Raw genomic sequence first — 19,071 nt, forward strand, 5'->3', positions numbered from 1 at the left:
AAATAATGGGTTAAGGAGATAGTAATGTTTTCTTTCTATTTATGTCCCTGATCCTAAAAGAAGCTTAAAGAGACAGGAAAAGGAGGTTGTTTAAAGACTTAGGAGCTGGGCTAGTGTTTAATCAGAGTAGATGCTAATCATGTGTAGGAAAAGAATAAACAGATTTCTCAGAATGATTAGCAATGTTCTCTGAATGTTTCGCTTAGTTCCTTCAGACAACCTTGAACTTGTAACAACTGGCTCTAGCTGTTCTTTTGTAGTCAGTGACAGAGTTCATTGTTTAATATGACCCTTTACTAATGTTTCCTCAGATCTACTGTGACAAAAATGGCTATGAAGAATGACTCTTCAGTGACCGAATTCATTCTCACAGGACTGACAGACCAACCTGAGCTCCAGCTACCCCTGTTTATCCTGTTTCTGGTATACCACACAGTCACTGTGGTGGGAAACTTGAGTTTAATGAGTCTCATTTTCCTAAATTCAGACCTGCAGACCCCCATGTACTTTTTTCTCTTTAACTTGTCCTTCATTGACTTATGTTATTCCTTTGTCTTTACTCCCAAAACACTAATGAGCTTTGTTTCAGAGAAGAACACCATCTCCTTTAGAGGATGCATGACTCAGCTGTTTTTCTTCTGCTTTTTTGCCAACTCTGAGTGCTATGTGCTGACAGCTATGGCCTATGATCGCTATGTAGCCATTTGTCAACCCCTCTTGTACATGGTCATCATGTCTCCTAGGACATGTTTCCTGATGATGCTTGGTTCATACTTCATGGGGCTTAGCTGGTGCCATTGTCCATACAGGGTTTATGATCAGGCTACACTTTTGTAATTCTAACATCATCAACCACTACCTCTGTGACATCTTCCCCCTTCTCCAGCTTTCCTGTAGCAGCACCTATGCCAATGAGCTTGTTAGTACTGTTGTTGTCAGCACAGTGGTCATTGAATCTAGTGTTATTATCTTAATGTCCTATGCTTTGATTCTTTTTAATATCATCCAGTTGTCATCAGGTAAGGGTTTGTATAAAGCCATGAGCACCTGTAGTTCTCACATAATAACTGTTGCCCTGTTCTATGGGTTTGGTATGCTTACACATATCAAAACATTATCTGATAAATCTGTGGATCAGGGGAAAATTCTCAGTGTATTTTCCACATTTTTGCTACCATTGTTGAACCCTTTTATATACAGTCTCAGGAATAAGGATGTGAAGCTTGCTCTAAAGAGAACTCTGAGGAGACTCACAGTGAGTCAAGCACCTGAGCTGTCATAGTCCATGTCTCTAATTTGGGTGTTTTTCTCCACTTCATTTTCTTATTAACTTCTTTTCAATATTCTCTTTTTTTTCTCTTCATCTTTCTTCTTATATTCTCCTAAGTCTTTACTTTCTTCTTTTTCTACAAAAATTTTTGATATTCTTGTCTGGGGATAAGAAAATATTTTTGATCTTGGGCATCATCCTGATTGTGGAACCAGTAACATCTTTGTACAAGGTAGAGAAACAAGATGACATGTTTCGAATCTTGAGACAAGTTTACCTACTATTTATATACTTTTATAATCAAGGAAATCCAGGGAGTTGAATGTTTTCTATTAAATTTACTTGTGTTATTCTTTCAGAGAGAAATTTTAGGGTTTTTCCAATTTAAGGTTTTAAAAAACACTTGTGATTTCTAATAAATGAGAGAATGAATGACAAAAATTGTTGCCATGGTAAAGTTGTCAAAGTTTCTAGCAGGATTTATTGTTGTTCAAGATTTTTATGTTTTGGATTTTGCACCTCATCATTGTAAAAGTTCATTATGTATTTTCTTGGATAAATGGTCAATTTTTATTTTTATTGAGGGTTGAATAGAATAATTTTGTATTCAGACTTTTTAAGTTGACTAATAATGACAGTATTTTTTTTTTTTTGTAAAAGGATGTTTTGTCTTAAATAAAATAGAATTTGTTACTGCATTCAAACTATTGATACAGACTGATGACTTTTGGTAACCGCACTATAACGACATGGAATGTCTAAAATTGTTATTCCCTTTGTTATATAATAAGGATTATATTTTCAAAGAAACATCTACTTACTTCTAGAAAAGAAACCATAGGTGATGTTACAACCCAGTGATGGATTGTTAGTATATGCTCCTGTTTGATTCTTGCCACAAATGTCCAAACATATACTAGCATACATTCATGTATATATCTTAAACATATGTTTATATACATGTGTTTATGGTCCAAATATCGAACAACTGGAATTTTTATTTAAATGTGTAAATGTATACTTTTAATTTTGCTTTTCATAAGAATGTTTCCCCACAACTCATGCCAAACCAAGCAAATACATAATCTACCTGCATGTCTGTGTTTTTTATAACATTCTTAAATATAGTGTTAATGTAATTCTGTTCTGTTCTCTGTATTTGACTTTTTTAGGTTGCATAATTAGTAATGCAAATCCTAGCCTTTAAGTCATTGCACATCTACTAAAGAAACAGAAAGAAGGAAAGGCAGAGAGTTATTAGGTAACAGAGAGAGCTGGTGAGTTGTTCAGAATGAGTCTGAGATAGAGGATCTGGTGACCACATGGGCACCTTGATACCTGTGTCTCTGAAGAGTTTGAGTGTGTTATCAGGACCCAATATTTCCCAGAGCTAAGACAAGGAATTGTTTGGGACTTGAAAACTGACACTGGCCAAGACTCACATCATAAAGACAGTGGCTGGGGAGACATGAAGTTCTGCGCAGAAATTGGCTGAGTCCTGGGTTTGGTGGGAAACAAGCTTGACTATTTGCAGCTTTTATGAGTCTGTGTTGAGGAGGATTAGTCCTTCAAATCACTCAATCTTGACAATTGTCAAGCTCAGTGAGTTGAATTTCTGATTCCATTGTTTCCCTCACATGATGCTAGGAGACAACATTTTAGACTTTTGTATAGCTCCATCTTTGCGTTGGAGTTCAGCTGTATAGATCTATTAAGATGCACAAACATCTACCAACAGTTGCTCAAAGTAGACTGCTGAAATGCAGGAGGGAAGATGAACACTCCAAACATCATTAAGTCATATGTTTCATATGCTGATCCATACATTGGAATGGGACTTTCATACCCTATCCCTCCCCTCAGGCTCAGGGATTTTCATGGAAGCAGATGAAGAAAGCTTGTAAGAACCTGTGGTGGTGGATAATTCATAAAACAAAGGGTATGTCCTCATACAATAGGATAGTTGCATTTATAAAGCCACAGCAACTGTGACAACATGCATATGTCCTTTCAGTCTCAAGCCACACAAATTCCATCATGGAGGGAAAAAGGTGTGGACAAAAGACTAGTACTACCTGAGGAACTATTGACATTTAATAGTTTGTGGAGTGTGAACCAGTTTTCCTGAATGCTGTGGCCCCTGTTATTTCATCCACACTCTTGGCTAGGGCCAAAACTTAAGAGTAATTAGAAAACATAATAAGGACAGGATGGCTTTATCCTAAGCAAAAACAAACAACAAAAACCCTACAAGTTGGGTGCACAAAGAGGCAAGAATAGATATGGAAAGCATAAAGTGAGGGGTATGAGTATAATCAACATTCATATATAAAATTCTCATATAATTTATTAAGCATTATTAAAATATAGTGCTTGTAGCTCAATAGATTTATTTTGGTGTCTTGTATGACAAATAGGTCCATGTAGGTCACACTGACCTATATGCCAGTACAATACTAATTTTTTTTTTTTTGGTTTTTCGAGACAGGGTTTCCCTGTAGTTTCTAGAGCCTGTCCTGGAACTAGCTCTTGTAGACCAGGCTGGCCTCGAACTCAGAGATCCGCCTGCCTCTGCCTCCCGAGTGCTGGGATTAAAGGTGTGCACCACCACTGCCCGGCTACAATACTAATTTTTATTACTATAGGCGAGTAGTACAACTTGAACTAAAGGAATGATAACACCTGTAGTGCTATTCTTTTTGCTCACTATTACTTGACTTTCTAAGTGTCTTTACTGCTTCCAAATAGGATTTAAAATTGTTTTTCTATTTCTGTGAAAAAAATGATGTTTTTATACCTTGACCTCGTCTCCTCTCTATTGGTTTAATTATTTTATTAAGTTCTATTGAATGATTTTTTTTGGTTATGCAAAACAGAAGCTTTTAACTCTAAGGGAATAAAACAACCATGTATTCTGAACCAGAGTGACTCTGGCCCATGACAATGGACTCATGTTGTCTGGGTTTATATATTTTCAATGGACACAAAATGGAGTAGAGCACAAGTATATGCTCAAACATGGAAGGGGTGAATCTCACATGGGTCCACCCGCAACCAGTGAAGTGTAGGCAACTGAAGAATACTTGGAGGAACTTAAATTGGCTTCCTCATGATAACCAATTAGTTACGAAGCTTTTTATTTTTTCGTTTTTGGAGGTGAGCATGAATATGGAAATGCAGCCTCCCACAAAGGCATAATGTGGACAGTTCTCGAGTGAAGTTTGATACTTTGCAAGGAAGTAACTCCTAACTAAGTGATCATTCTTCAACTTCCGGGTAAGATCATGTATAGAACACTGGGGAATCACAGCAGTTACACTGGCAGAATTCAAATCTGTTAAGGAGATTTTTTTTTTTTTGCATAGAGTATTTTTCTTTTCAGTTTTTGTGTAATTTTTGAAGGTAGGTGATCTTTTACCTAACTGGGTTGGGAACAAATCTGTATTTCTTTGGTATAAAATGTTTTGTGCTTTTTTTTTTAATCTGGAATACAAAAGAAAGTATAAAATGTAATCTTTTTCAAAGATCCTCATTTGGTTGTTGTAATTAAAGCTTATTTTTGTCAATTTAGACAACTCTTCCGAGTTAGAACTATGATATATCATAAATGTCATTTATAAATCAGAATGGATGCAAGGACACTGCTCCTTATAGGAAGACTCCCGATTTGATGCAAAAATTCCCCAAATTCGTAATCCCACAAGGTATACTATAGAAAAGCTTTCTGTCCCTTCATTAGCCTGCCTGCAGCAGCCTGACAAAGGTCAGCGAGCTGCTTGGCCTGCAAGGAGACCTGACACTCTGCCAGAGGATCCATCATTCATTGGGGTGAGTGAGTGCCTGAACCATGGCAGCTGCCTGGAGAGGGACCACCGACATTCTCCAACTCCCCCCCCCCCACACACACACACTTCCTGCTCTTCCTGCAGGGGTTATTCTCCCCAGATACTGCCTCTCTCTTCCTGTCCCTTCCCAGCTTGCACCCAGAAACGCCCCCCCCTCCGCCTCATACTCCCGTCTTTGGGGCCACAAAATCCCACAGCTCAGCCTGTTTGGGAGCCGGGGACCTGGAATTGAGTGCACCCAGGCCTGTGGGAGGTCCCGTTTCAATAGTCTGCCTGCAACAAGGTAGGCCCTTTGTCAGTAAGCCACTTGGCCAGCAAGGAGACCTGACTGTCTACCAGAAGATCCATCATTCAATGGGGTGAGTGAATTTAATTCATTGGGGTGAATTGAACTTCTAAAAGAAGAACCAAAGGGGATTATTCAGAGGAAGAAATGGGCAGGTGCCAATGCAAGAATTCCTCCAACAATTTGAAAAACAACATGAAAACACCAGAACCCAGCGAACTTATAACAGGAGGACTCGAACACACTAATCAAGAAGAAGTAGAAAAAATTGACTTTATGAAGGTAATAGAGTCCCTTAAACAGGAGGTGAAAAACTCCCTTAAGGAAATGGACGAAAAGAATAACAAAAAGTTTGAAGAATTGAGTAAATCCGTAAATGATATCCTAGGAAACCAAGAAAAAACAATCAAACAGATAATGGAAACAGTGCAAGACTTAAAAACTGAAATGGAGGCAAGGAAGAAAACACAACCTGAGGGCCAGCTGGATATGGAAAATCTATGTAAACGAACAGAGACTACAGAAACAAGCATAACCAACAGAATACAAGAGATAGAAGAAAGAATCTCAGATTCTGAAGATACCATAGAGAAAATAAACGCACTGATCAAAGAAAACAGCAAATCCAACAAATTCTCATCACAAAACATTCAAGAAATCTGGGACACAATAAAAAGACCAAACCTAAGAATAATAGGTGTAGAAGAAGGAGAAGAATTACAGCTCAGCGGTCCAGAAAATATATTTAATAAAATTATAGAAGAAAACTTCCCAAACCTAAAGAAAGATATTCCTATTAAGGTTCAAGAAGCTTACAAAACACCAAATAGACTGGATCAAAAAAAAAATCCCCTCGTCATATTATAATCAAAACACAAAACATACAGAATAAAGAAAGAATATTAAGAGCTGCAAAGGAAAAAGGTCAAGTAACATATAAAGGTAAACCTATCAGACTAACACCTGACTTCTCTATGGAAACCATGAAAGCCAGAAGGTCCTGGATAGATGTTTTGCAGAAACTAAGAGACCATGGATGCAAGCCCAGATTACTATACCCAGCCAAGCTTTCATTCACTATAAATGGAGAAAACAAAATATTCCAGGATAAAACCAAATTTAAACAATACATAGCCACAAATCCAGCCTTACAGAAAGTAATAGAAGGAAATTCACAAACAAAGGAGTCCAGCATTGCCCAAAATAACTCAGCCATCTAGTGACCCTTCACCAGCACATCTCAAAGAAAGGAAACACACAATCTCTACTACCAAATAAAAGATGACAACCGAAGTTACCATCCACTGGTCATTTATATCACTTAATATCAATGGACTCAATTCACCTATAAAAAGGCACAGGCTAAGAGATTAGATATGAAAACAGGATCCAACATTCTACTTGAATATCTTGCATATCACCATAGAACCTTCACCTGGCATTGGATGGAGAAAATGACAGAGCCCCACATAGGAGCACCGGACTGAGCTCCCAAGGTCCTGATGAGGAGCAAAAGAAGGGAGATCATGTGCAAGGAAGTCAGGACCGTGAGGAGTGCATTTACCCATTGAGACAGTGGGACAGATCTAAGGGGAGACCACCAAGTCTAGTTGGAATGGGACTGATGGAACAGGGGACCAAACCAGACTCTCTGAATGTGGCTGACGGTGGAGGAGGACTGAGAAACCAAGGACAATGGCAATGAGAATGAACTCTACAGCATGGATGGGTCACTATGAGCCTTGTCAGTTTGGTTGCTCACCTTCCTGGACTTAGGGGGAGGTGGGAGGACCTTGGACTTAACATAGTGAAGGGAACCCTGATGGCTCTTTGTCTCGGAGAGGGGTGGAGTGGGGGTATGGGTGGAAGGGAGGGGAGGGGAGGGGGAGGAGGAGGGGAGGAGATGGAAAGTTTTAATAAAAAAATGAGAAAAAAATAAATAAAAAAGAAAAAAAAAGAAAAGCTTTCTGTCAGGTTATAGGTTCACTTTGGAATTTGCTCTCCGAGGTAGCATTCTTAAATAAATTTTTGTTATTTTAACTGTCATAGAGAAAAAAAAAACTTGACTATCTATTTTCATGTGCACATCCAGGAATTGAAACTTCTGTAAAAAGTTCTGCTTGTTGAATTTCTATTAGAACCATACATGCCATGGATCAATGTCTTGATAATTTAATTGTTTTCTAGACTCTTTTTTTTTTATGTTGTCATTGTTTTTTTTTTTTTCCTCATGGTTTATTTTTTTTTATATTTAAAAATTTCCATCTCCTTCCCTCCTCCTCCCCCTTCCCTCCCCTCCTCCTCCCCCTTCCCTCCCCTCCTTCTCCCCCTTCCCTCCCCTCCCCTCCACCCATACCTCCCCTCCCTCCCTCTCAAGGCCAAGGAGCCATCAGGGTTCCCCACTCTATGCTAAGACCAAGGTCCTCCCAACTGCCCCCAGGTCCAGGAAGGTGATCGACCAAGCTGAGAAGGCTCCCACAGAGCCCGTCCATGCAGAAGAATCAGAGCCCAGCGCCATTGTCCTTTGCTTCTCAGTCAGCCCCCGCTGTTGGCCACATTCAGAGAGACGGGTTTGGTCGCATGATCCATCAGTCCCATTCCAACTGGAGTTGGTGATCTCCCATTAGTTCTGTCCCACCGTCTCCATGAGTGAACGCACCCTTCACGTTCCTGACTTTCTCCCTCATGTTCTCGCTCCTTCTGCTCCTCATCAGGACCTTGGGAGCTCAGTCCAGTGCTCCAATGTGGGGCTCAGTCACCTTCCCCATCTGTCGCCAGCTGGAGGTTCCCTCACGGTCCTGACTTTCTTTCTCATGTTCTCCCTCCTTCTGCTCCTCATCAGGACCTTGGGAGCTCAGTCCGGTGCTCCAATGTGGGGCTCTGTCATTTTCTTCATCTATCGTCAGGTGGAGGTTCTATGGTGATATGCAAGAAATTCGTCAGTATGGCTATAGGAACTGGCCTTTTCAGGCTCCCTCTCCTCAGCTGCCCAAGGAACTAACTGGGGGCTTCTCCCTGGAAACCTGGGAACCCCTCTAGGGTCAAGTCTCTTCACAACCCTCAGGTAGCTCGTTAAATTAAGATATATGCTTCCCTGCTCCCATATCCACCCTTCCTATATCCCGAGCATCCCATTCCTCCGAGCTCCCCCCATTCTCCCCTTCACAATTTTCTCTCCCCATCTTCCCTTGGCCCAGTCGCGCCCAACCCTCAAGTTCCCAATTTTGCCTGGCGATCGTGTCTACTTCCAATATCCAGGAGGATTACTATATCTTTTTTTGGGAGTTCACCTTCTTATTATCTTCTCAAGGATCCCAAATTTATAGGCTCAAAGTCCTTTAATTATGGCTAGAAACCGATTATGAGTGAGTACATCCCATGTTCATCTTTTTGGGTCTGGGTTACCTCACTCAGAATAGTGTTTTCTATTTCCATCCATTTGCCTGCAAAATTCAAGATGTCATTGTTTTTTACCGCTGAGTAGTATTCTAGCATGTATATATTCCACAGTTTCTTCATCCATTCTTCCACTGAAGGGCATCTAGGTTGTTTCCAGGATCTGGCTATTACAAATAATGCTGCTATGAACATAGATGAGCATATGCTTTTGTTGTATGATTGGGCATCTCTTGGGTAGATTCCCAATAGTGGAATTGCTGGGTCCTGGGGTAGGTTGATCCCGAATTTCCTGAGAAAGCGCCACACTGCTTTCCAAAGTGGTTGCACAAGTTTGCATTCCCACCAGCAATGGATGAATGTACCCCTTACCCCACAACCTCTCCAGCAAAGGTTATTATTGGTGTTTTGGATTTTAGCCAATTTGACAGGTGTAAGATGATATCTCAAAGTTGTTTTGATTTGCATTTCCCTGATAGCTAGGGAGGTTGAGCATAACCTTAAGTGTCTTTTGGCCATTCGAACTTCTTCTGTTGAGATTCTCTGTTCAATTCAGCGCCCCATTTTTTAATTGGGTTAATTGGCATTTTACCATCTAGTCCCTTCAGTTCCTTATATATTTTAGAGATCAGACCTTTGTCAGTTGCAGGGTTGGTGAAGATCTTTTCCCAGTCAGTAGGCTGCCTTTGTGTCTTAGTGACAACGTCCTTTGCTTTACAGAAGCTGCTCAGCTTCAGGAGGTCCCATTTATTCAATGTTGCCCTTAATGTCTGTGCAGCTGGGGTTATGCGTAGGAAACGGTCTCCTGTGCCCATTTGTTGTAGAGTACCTCCCAATTTCTCCTCTATCAAGCTCAGTGTGTTCAGATTAATGTTGAGATCTTTAATCCGCTTGGACTTGAGTTTTGTGCATGGTGATAGATAAGGATCTACTTTCATTCTTCTACAAGTTGACCTCCAGTTATACCAGCACCATTTGTTGAAGATGCCCTCTTTCTTCCTTGTGTACTTTTGGCTCCTTTATCAAAAATCAGGTGTTCGTAGGTTTGTGGTTTAAGATCAGGGTCTTCTATATGATTCCATTGGTCAACTTCTCTGCTTTTATGCCAATACTAAGCTGTTTTCAATACTGTAGCTCTGTAATAGAGTTTGAAGTCAGGGATGGTAATGCCTCCAGAAGTACCTTTATTGTATAAGACTTTTTTGGCTATCCTGGGTTTCTTCTTTTTCCATATAATGTTGATTATTGTCCTCTCAATATCTCTGAAGAATTTTGATGGGATCTTTAAGGGGATTGCATTGAATCTATAGATTGCTTTTGGTAGAATTGCCATTTTTGCTATGTTGGTCCTCCCAATCCACGAGCAGGGGAGATCCTTCCATTTTCTGGTATCCTCTTCAACTTCTTTCTTCAAAGACTTAAAGTTCTTGTCAAATAATTCCTTCACTTCCTTGGTTAGAGATACTCCCAGATATCTTATGCTATATGTGGCTATTGTGAAAGGTGATACTTCTCTGATTTCCTTCTCTGCTTCCTTATCCTTTGTGTAACGGAGGGCGACTGATTTTTTGGAGTTGATCATGTAGCCTGCCACGTTACTGAAGGAGTTTATCAGCTGTAGAAGTTCTTTGGTGGAGTTTTTCGGGTCGCTTACGTACACTATCATATCATCAGCAAATAACGAAAGTTTAACTTTTTCCTTTCCAAATCGAATCCCCTTGATTCCCTTATGTTGTCTTATTGCTATTGCTAGAACTTCAAGTACTATATTGAAGAGATAGGGAGAGAGTGGACAGCCTTGTTGTGTTCCTGAATTTAGTGGGATAGCCTTGAGTTTCTCTCCGTTTAATTTGATGTTAGCTGTCGGCTTGCTGTAAATAGCTCTTATTATATTTAGGAATGACCCTTGTATCCCTAATCTCTCCAAGACCTTTATCATAAAAGGATGCTGAATTTTGTCAAATGCTTTTTCAGCATCTAATGAGATGACCATATCGTTTTTTTTTTTCCTTCAGTTTATTTATCTGATGGATTACATTGATAGATTTTCGTATGTTGAACCAGCCTTGCATCTCTGGCATGAGGCCTACTTGATCGTAATGGATAATTTTTCTAATGTGTTCTTGGATTCGGTTTGCCAGTATTTTATTGAGAATTTTTGCGTCAATGTTCATGAGTGAGATTGGCCTGTAATTCTCTTTCTTGGTTGAGTCTTTGTGTAGTTTAGGTATCAGGGTAATTGTAGCTTCATAGAAGGAATTTGGCAGTGACTCTTGTGTTTCTATATTATGAAATACCTTAAGGAGTATAGGTATTAGGTCTTCTTGGAAGTTCTGGGAGAATTCCGCATTGAAACCATCTGGTCCTGGGCTCTTTTTGGTAGGGAGGTTTCTGATAACAGTTTCTAATTATTCGCGAATAACAGGACTATTTAGAGCATTTACCTGGTCCTGGTTTAACTTTGGTATATGGTATTTATCTAAAAACTGTCCATTTCTTTTACATTTTCCAATTTTTTGGCATACAGGCTTTTGTAGTAAGATCTAATGATTCTCTGAATTTCCTCTGTGTCTGTGGTTATGTCCCCCTTTTCATTTCTGATCTTATTAATTTGCATGTTCTCCCTCTGCCATTTGATTAGTTTGGCTAAGGGTTTGTTAATCTTGTTGATTTTCTCCAAGAACCAGCTCTTTGTTTCATTTATTCTTTGGATTGTTTTCTGTGTTTCTATTTTGTTGATTTTTGCCTTAGTTTGATTATTTCCAGTTTTCTACTTCTCCTAGGTGAGTCTGCTTCTTTTTTTTCCAGAGCTTTCAGGTGTGCTGTTAAGTCACCAATGAGTGCTTTCCCTGTTTTCTTTAAGTGAGTACTTAGTGCTATGAACTTTCCTCTTAGCACTGCTTTCATTGTTTCCCATAGGTTTGAGTATGTTGTGTCTTGGTTTTCATTAAATTCAAGAAAGACTTTAATTTCTTTCTTTATTTCTTCCTTGACCCAGGTGTTGTTCAGTAGTTGACTGTTCAGTTTCCATGAGTTTGTGGGCTTTCTGGGGGTGGCATTGTGGTTGATTTCTAATTTTAATCCATGGTGATCCAATAAGACACAGGTGGTTACTAATATGTTTTTGTAACTGTGGAAGTTTGCTTTGTTACCAAGTATATGGTCAATTTTCGAAAAGGTTCCATGAGCTGCAGAGAAGAAGGTATATTCTTTCCTATTTGGGTGGAATGTTCTATAGATGTCTGTTAAGTCCATTTGGTTCATTACCTCCATTAAGTCTTTCAATTCTCTGTTAGGTTTCTGTCTGATTGACCTGTCCATTGGTGAGAGAGGAGTGTTGAAGTCTCCAACTATTAGTGTGTGTGGTTTGATGTCTGCCTTGAGTTCTAGAAATGCTTCTTTACATATGTGGGATCTTTTATATTAGGGGCATAGATATTCAGGATTGAGACTTCATTCTGAAGGATTTTTCCTGTTATGAGTATAAAGTGTCCCTTTCCATCTCTTCTGATTGATTTTAGTTTGAAGTCAACTTTGTTAGAAATTAGTATGGCCACACCGGCTTGTTTTTTAGGTCCATTTGCTTGATAAACCTTTTCCCAACCCTTTACTCTGAGTAGGTGTCTGTCTTTGTGGTTGAGGTGTGTTTCTTGTAAACAGCAGAATGTTGGATCCTGTTTTCGTATCCAATCTCTTAGCCTGTGCCTTTTTATAGGTGAATTGAGTCCATTGATATTAAGTGATATTAATGACCAGTGGTTGTTAACTTCGGTCATTTTTTTGTAGTAAAGTTTGTGTGTTTCCCTTCTAGTTGCGCTGGTGAAGGGTCACTAGATGCCTGATTTATTGTGGGCGTTTTTGGACTCCTTGGTTTGTGATTTTCCTTCGATTACTTTCTGCAAGGCTGGATTTGTGGCTACGTATTGTTTAAATCTGTTTTTGTCCTGGAATATCTTGTTTTCTCCATCGATGGTGAATGCAAGCTTTGCTGGGTATAGAAGTCTAGGTTTGCATCCATGTTCCCTTAGTGTCTGTAGCACATCTATCCAAGCTCTTCTGGCTTTCATGGTTTCCATTGAGAAATCAGGTGTAATTCTCATAGGTTTCCCTTTATATGTTACTTGACCTTTTTCCTTTGCAGCTCTTAATATCTGTTCTTTATTCTGTATGTTTTGTGTTTTGATTATTATATGGCATGGGGATGCTTTCTTTTGATCCAGTCTATTTGGTGTTCTGTAGGCTTCTTGTACCCTCATAGGAACATCCTTCTTTAGGTTGGGGAAGTTTTCTTCTATAATTTTGTTGAATATGTTTTCTGGGCCTTTGAGTTGTAATTCTTCTCCTTCTTCTACCCCAATTATTCTTAGGTTTGGTCTTTTCATGGTGTCCCAGATTTCCTGGATGTTTTGTGTTAAGAATTTGTTAGATTTGTTTAGTTCTTTAATCTGTGAATTTATTTCCTCTATAGTATCTTCAGAGTCCGAGATTCTTTCTTCCGTCTCTTGTATTCGGTTGGAAATACTTTTCTCTGAAGTTTCTGTTCATTTACTCAGAGTTTCCATTTCCAGTCTTCCCTCAGTGTTTTCTTCATTACCTCCATTTCATTTATCAGGTCTTGTACTGTTTCCCTTACCTGTTTGATTGCTTTTTCTTGTTTTTCTTGGGTATCTTTGAGAGATTTATGTATTTCATCTACTTTTTTGTTTGTCATCTCCATTTCTTTATGGCAGTTTTTTACTTCCTGTTTAAGGTCCTCTATTATTTTCATAAAGTACTGTTTAAGGTCGGTTTCTTCTATATCTTCTGGGGTAGGGTGTTCAATTCTTGTTTTGGGATGTCTGGATTCTGGTGATGTCCTGTTGCCTTTCATATTGTTGGAGGAGCTCCTGCATTGGCGTTTGCCCATGTCTTCCTTCAAATGGAGCTGGGAGGCTCTTGGTGTCCTAGACCAATCTTTGCTGTGACAGAATCTGGTTGGATCTCCCCAGTGCCAGAGGAGGACCTATTCCTTGTGTCACAATCTGAAGAAGCCGGCACTCCCTTGCAGGAATCCTCAGACCTGCCTGGAGGCCAGAGTCTGACCCCTTTGGGTGGATGGCCTTAGTACAGGAGCGGGACACCTGAAAACACTAGGGAAGGCTTGGGAGAGTCAGGGTCATGAGAAACAAAGACAAGCCTGCAGAGGGAGCTGGGGGGAGGGGGTCTGTGCTCTCTCCCAAGGCAGGTTGCCCCAGGGTTCGCACTAACTCACCAGTCCAGATGGAATTGCAGGGCACAGGATCAGGGATTCCAGGCAGCCCAGGGACTCTGCCCAGACAAAAGGGCCAAGGTGGGGGCAGGGCGGGATGGAATATCACACAGCTAACCTGGCAGCACAATCTGAAGGAGCCCGCACCCCTCTGCAGGAATCCTCAGACCTGCCTGGAGGCCAGAGTCTGACCCCTTTGGGTGGATGGCCTTAGTACTGGAGCAGGACACCTGAAAACACTAGGGAAGGCTTGCAAGAAAAACATTTTACTGCCTGGAATTTGACTAAAAGTTTCTCTGCAATTATAGAACATCTATCTTCAGTCTACAGGCTTAGAGTATCTGGCACAGTTTTCAGTGAAGCAGAAAATTTCATGGACTGTCCTGCTTTGTACTGGCCAAGTTCCTCAATTGTTTTCCCCTGTGTCTGGCAGAATATCTGAGAGAATCTTCTGTGAATTTTGAAGCACTGTCCTACCTGTTTTGGCAAACTTTAACAGTCTTTTTCCTGTGTGTCTTGCATGTCCAGTCTGCATAGCACATTGTTAGCAGTCAAAGGAGAGATCAGTTTCTTTGCCCAGTGTCTAACCTTGTCACAATGAAAACAAACTCTAAAAGGAGTTTCTTCAGTACCTATAATCTCTGAAGTAAATTGGTACTGCCTGGAGCAGATGTTTCTCATTGTCACGAAAAACCCTAAATTAACAAAGCATTTTACATGCCGTAGTCCATAAGTCTTTGAAGTGTTTGAAAATCAACTATCTAAAATATACCTATTTAACCTTGAAAACATACCTAAAGTGACTACAAGTTTAATTATTAAAGTTAACTACTGGCCTAATTTCTTATTTATATGTTGCATTTATAAATGAACTGCATAAGCACAATGGCCCAAACAAAAGTAGAAACATATACACAGTATAGCAGAATTAACTTTAAATTTTTATCAATATACTAAAATCCAGTATTCCAGAAACCCATGCCAATGCAGAATTTCTAAGATTAATAGTTGCATTTTTATCCTATATTCCCCTAAATGATAACAAACATTGATAACTTAAGAAACAACCAAAAGTTTCCCACAACCCAACTCTTGGGATTGTGGATGTTGTGTTTTCTAGACTGCTTCCTATTGTCTGTGAACAAAGTATCTCTAGGATCCCTGAGAAAATCTGAGATAATGGCCAAGGCCTGGGAAGACCAGCAGAAGGCTTTGTTTGTATATATCACCTGTCAAGCATCAGAAGTTCTCTCTTGATCAGATCTGATCCATAATAACCTGGAATGAATCCACAACCTCCTGTTACCTATGGAAGCAAAAGCAAAACTGCTTCTCCAAAGCAACGCATCTTTTAAGTTCCATTTTACATATACATTTTTTTTTACTTCCATCTTAAAGGGAAGGCATTCTTAAAATATCTAGGCTAGTTTATTTCAGTTCTTTCAGACCCATGCCTCTTAGCAGTTGTTTGCTTATCAACAATCAAAAAATTCAAAATCAATACAACAACATATGGGATACAGACTCCCTGTCTATTGTCCATGTGTTAATATTTTTTATAATTTTACTTATGCCTTTAAAGACTTTATTAAAGTATTTATTCCTTTAAATTTTCCTTTTTCTTTCTTAAGCCTATGTACATTGTACGCTGGAGCCTGTTTAGAGGTTTTCCATGAGGACCTCTTTTCCTGTATTTCTTTTAGTCTTTTTTTTTTTTGACTGCTGAAGCAAACTTTAGACTACTAAGCTACACTTGGATTCTCTACTTGGCTCTTTTGGCTGGTTTTATTTGCTTCTATTTTCATGAGAGCCAAACCTAAAGCTCACAATGTATTCAGAGGTGCATTTGACCAGAAACTACATTCAATCCCACAGCTATGGAATGCCAGTGATCTGCACTGTGGTAGGTGTTTTGACTTAGTATTTTGTTTCTTTTTATTGTAAAAAAAAAAAAAAAAAAAAAAAAAAAAAAAAAAAGCTGTTTCGGTGCTCTGGCATACAGCAGAGTTTCTTAAAGAAGTCATATTTTTTTTTTCTTTTTCTCAGGTTCTAAATGGATATTTGAGCCCCATGTTTGTATGCCAAAATGTAGTCCTTGTTTTTTTTTTTGTTTTTTTTTGTTGTTTTTTTTTTTTTGCCCTTTTACTCTTTGGGGGAGCCTTCCACCCAATTCCCAAATAATTCACACAATGAGGTTTATTATTACTTATAAGTGCCCAGTCTTAGCTTGGGTTACTTCTCGCCAGCTTTTCTTAACTTAAATTATCCCATCTTACTCTTACCTCTGGGCCTTTTGTTTTTAATACTTTTATATAACTTACTTTTGCTCTTACTCCATACCTGGCTGTGTAGCTGGGTGTGTGGACCCCAATGTCTCCCCTTGTTCTATCTTGCTTCTTCTCCCCCTTATCCCAGATTTCTCCTTCCATGTTTTCTCTCTGCCTACCAGCCCTGCCTTGATGTTGGCCAGCCAACTCTTTATTAGATTATCAGGTGTTTTAGTCAAGCAAAGTAACATAGCTTCACAGAGTTAAACAAATACAACATAAAATAATCCAATACATATTTGCATTAGTAAAACAAATGTTCTACAGCATAAACAAATGTAACGTACTTTAAAATAATTTTCCACAACAAATAATAACTTTCCTTGTCTGAGTAAGCATGTGAAAAGTATAAAGGGAGAAACATTTGTTAATATATTTTCATGTAACTAGTAAACTAATACATTGTATAAATTATCTCAAAACATAATAAATCTTTTATTTTATAAATTTTAAATTATTATTATTTTTTGAACAAGTTAGACTCATAAATTTCTGTATGATAATCTAGAAATTTACCACTGGTTCAAAATTTGAGTCAATTTTAAAACCCATTTTATAATTATTTATAAGAATAGGTAGCTGTGGAGGGCAGTGGTAGTACACATCTTTCTTTATCCCTAGCACTTAGGAGGCAGAGGTAGGTGGACCTTTGTGAGTTCAAGGTCAGCATTATCTAGACCTTCAGCTAGTTTCAGATAAGCCAGGAATACACAAAAAAATCCTCATCTCAAAAAAGAAAAGAATATACAGATGTAAATACACAAGGATCAACATCGTCTGCAGTTTTATTAGCTGTGAAGTGAAAAGCTCTAATGTAAATTTCTACTAACTTGAGAGCATATTTATACTTCTATCCCCTTCAGACCATTATTTTTGTATAGTCCTAATCCTTGGTCAACAGTTTATTACTAAAATCATAGTAATACTGAAAATGACAAGTGACCATGTCCCTGGATATTTCTTCTTGTCGAATTGTGCAGAGCTTAATGAAGAGAATGACAAAGGGGACCACTCACAGTTCTGCCCTAGGGATTAGGTATTCCCGCTGGATACTTATAAATTGAGTAGAACACTGAATATCTAAAGAACTGGGGTTAGTTATATGACACAGACTGAACAATTTCAATTTCTACCCTGATTAATCAACCATTGAAAATATCATAAGAGAATAATTTTCTATGATTTTAGTGGATTTTTAATGAAATCTTGACCTTGAGACATTGGAGAGTCATATAAGATAATTATATTCTTTTCTTGTATGAGACAAGAATCTTTGTGAAATGGTCAACCAGCACCCATGTCATCACCTCCAGGGATCTTCTAGAACGTCAGACACATTGTCTGCACGGATTGCAATTATCTGCATCATAGGCAGTTTGACCCTCTGAGCACAGTGTGGAAGAAGACACCATATACTCTAATGTCAAGGAAGGATTCAGATAAACCAAGGTGAGCAATGAATAATCTTTATCATGTCATTTTTCCTTCAAAACCGTATCTATATGAGTCATAAATTCTGAGAAAATGCATGTGTAGCTCTTATAAGCTTCAATCCTTAATAAACAGTGAATAAAATGATGTTCAAAGAATGTTTCTGGAGTGATAAACACAACATGAATAGAGGGAAGAGGAATTAGAGATTCCTCTGTACTCTGTGCTCCTTCACTCAAAATTGGAAACCAATAAATCTAACGCTGGTCTTGGAGTGAAAAGTGGTTTAACATTGCTTTTTATACAAATTCTTACAGATGCTACACATGAAACAAAGGACTATGAAAAATGACTCTTCAGTGTCAGAGTTCATTCTTTTGGGACTGACAGACCAACCTGAGCTCCAGCTGCCCTTATTTGTTCTGTTCTTGGTGAACTACACAGCCACTGTGTTTGGAAATGTAAGCTTAATGAATCTCATTTGTCTAAACTCAAACCTTCACACACCCATGTACTTTTTTATCTTCAATCTATCCTTCATTGATTTCTGTTATTCACTTGTCTTCACACCAAAAATGCTGATGAGTTTTGTTTTAGAGAAGAACATCATTTCCTTCAAAGGATGTATGACTCAACTGTTTTTCTTCTGTGTTTTTGTGAACTCAGAGAGCTATGTGCTGACAGCAATGGCCTATGATCGCTATGTGGCCATCTGTCAGCCTCTGTTGTACAAAGTTGTTATGTCCCCCAAGACATGTTGTATGTTGATATTTGGTTCTTACATAATGGGGTTTGCTAGTGCCATAGTTCACACAGGGTGTATGATCAGGCTCAGCTTTTGTGATTCTAACATCATCAACCACTACATGTGTGACATCTTTCCTCTCCTCCAGCTCTCCTGCAGTAGCACCTATGTCAATGAACTTCTGAGCTCTGTTGTAGTGGGGACAGCTATCATTTTATGCTGCCTCATTATCTTTATCTCATATGTTATGATTCTTTTCAATATTATTCATGTGTCCTCAGGTAAGGGTTGGTCCAAAGCCTTGGGCACTTGTGGGTCTCACATTATAACTGTTAGTCTCTTCTATGGCTCTGGGCTACTGGCTTATGTCAAGCCATCATCTGCTGGGTCTGTGGGCCAGGGAAAATTCTTCTCAGTGTTTTATACCTTATTGGTGCCCATGTTGAATCCTCTCATTTACAGCCTTAGAAACAAGGATGTCAAACTTGCTGTGAAGAGAACCTGGAAGAGATTAGCAAACTGA

At 38.9% G+C, this 19,071-nt stretch overlaps 1 protein-coding gene and 1 pseudogene across 1 annotated transcript; both read left to right on the plus strand.

Annotated features, from left to right (window-relative positions):
• Positions 1-321: 321 nt before the first annotated feature.
• On the plus strand, positions 322-1,282 carry LOC119809322 (annotated as a pseudogene).
• Positions 1,283-18,120: 16,838 nt separating this feature from the next.
• On the plus strand, positions 18,121-19,071 carry LOC119810042 (olfactory receptor 143-like). Its single transcript, XM_038323338.1, has one exon. It carries the CDS (start codon positions 18,121-18,123, stop codon positions 19,069-19,071), a length of 951 nt encoding a protein of 316 aa, XP_038179266.1.

This window comes from Arvicola amphibius, chromosome 3 (assembly GCF_903992535.2).
Source record: "Arvicola amphibius chromosome 3, mArvAmp1.2, whole genome shotgun sequence".
In the NCBI taxonomy this organism is placed as follows: domain Eukaryota; kingdom Metazoa; phylum Chordata; class Mammalia; order Rodentia; family Cricetidae; genus Arvicola; species Arvicola amphibius.

Excerpts from the sequence above, each read along its gene's own strand:
- LOC119810042 (XM_038323338.1), top strand. The coding sequence starts at position 18,121 with ATGCTACACATGAAACAAAGGACTATGAAAAATGACTCTTCAGTGTCA.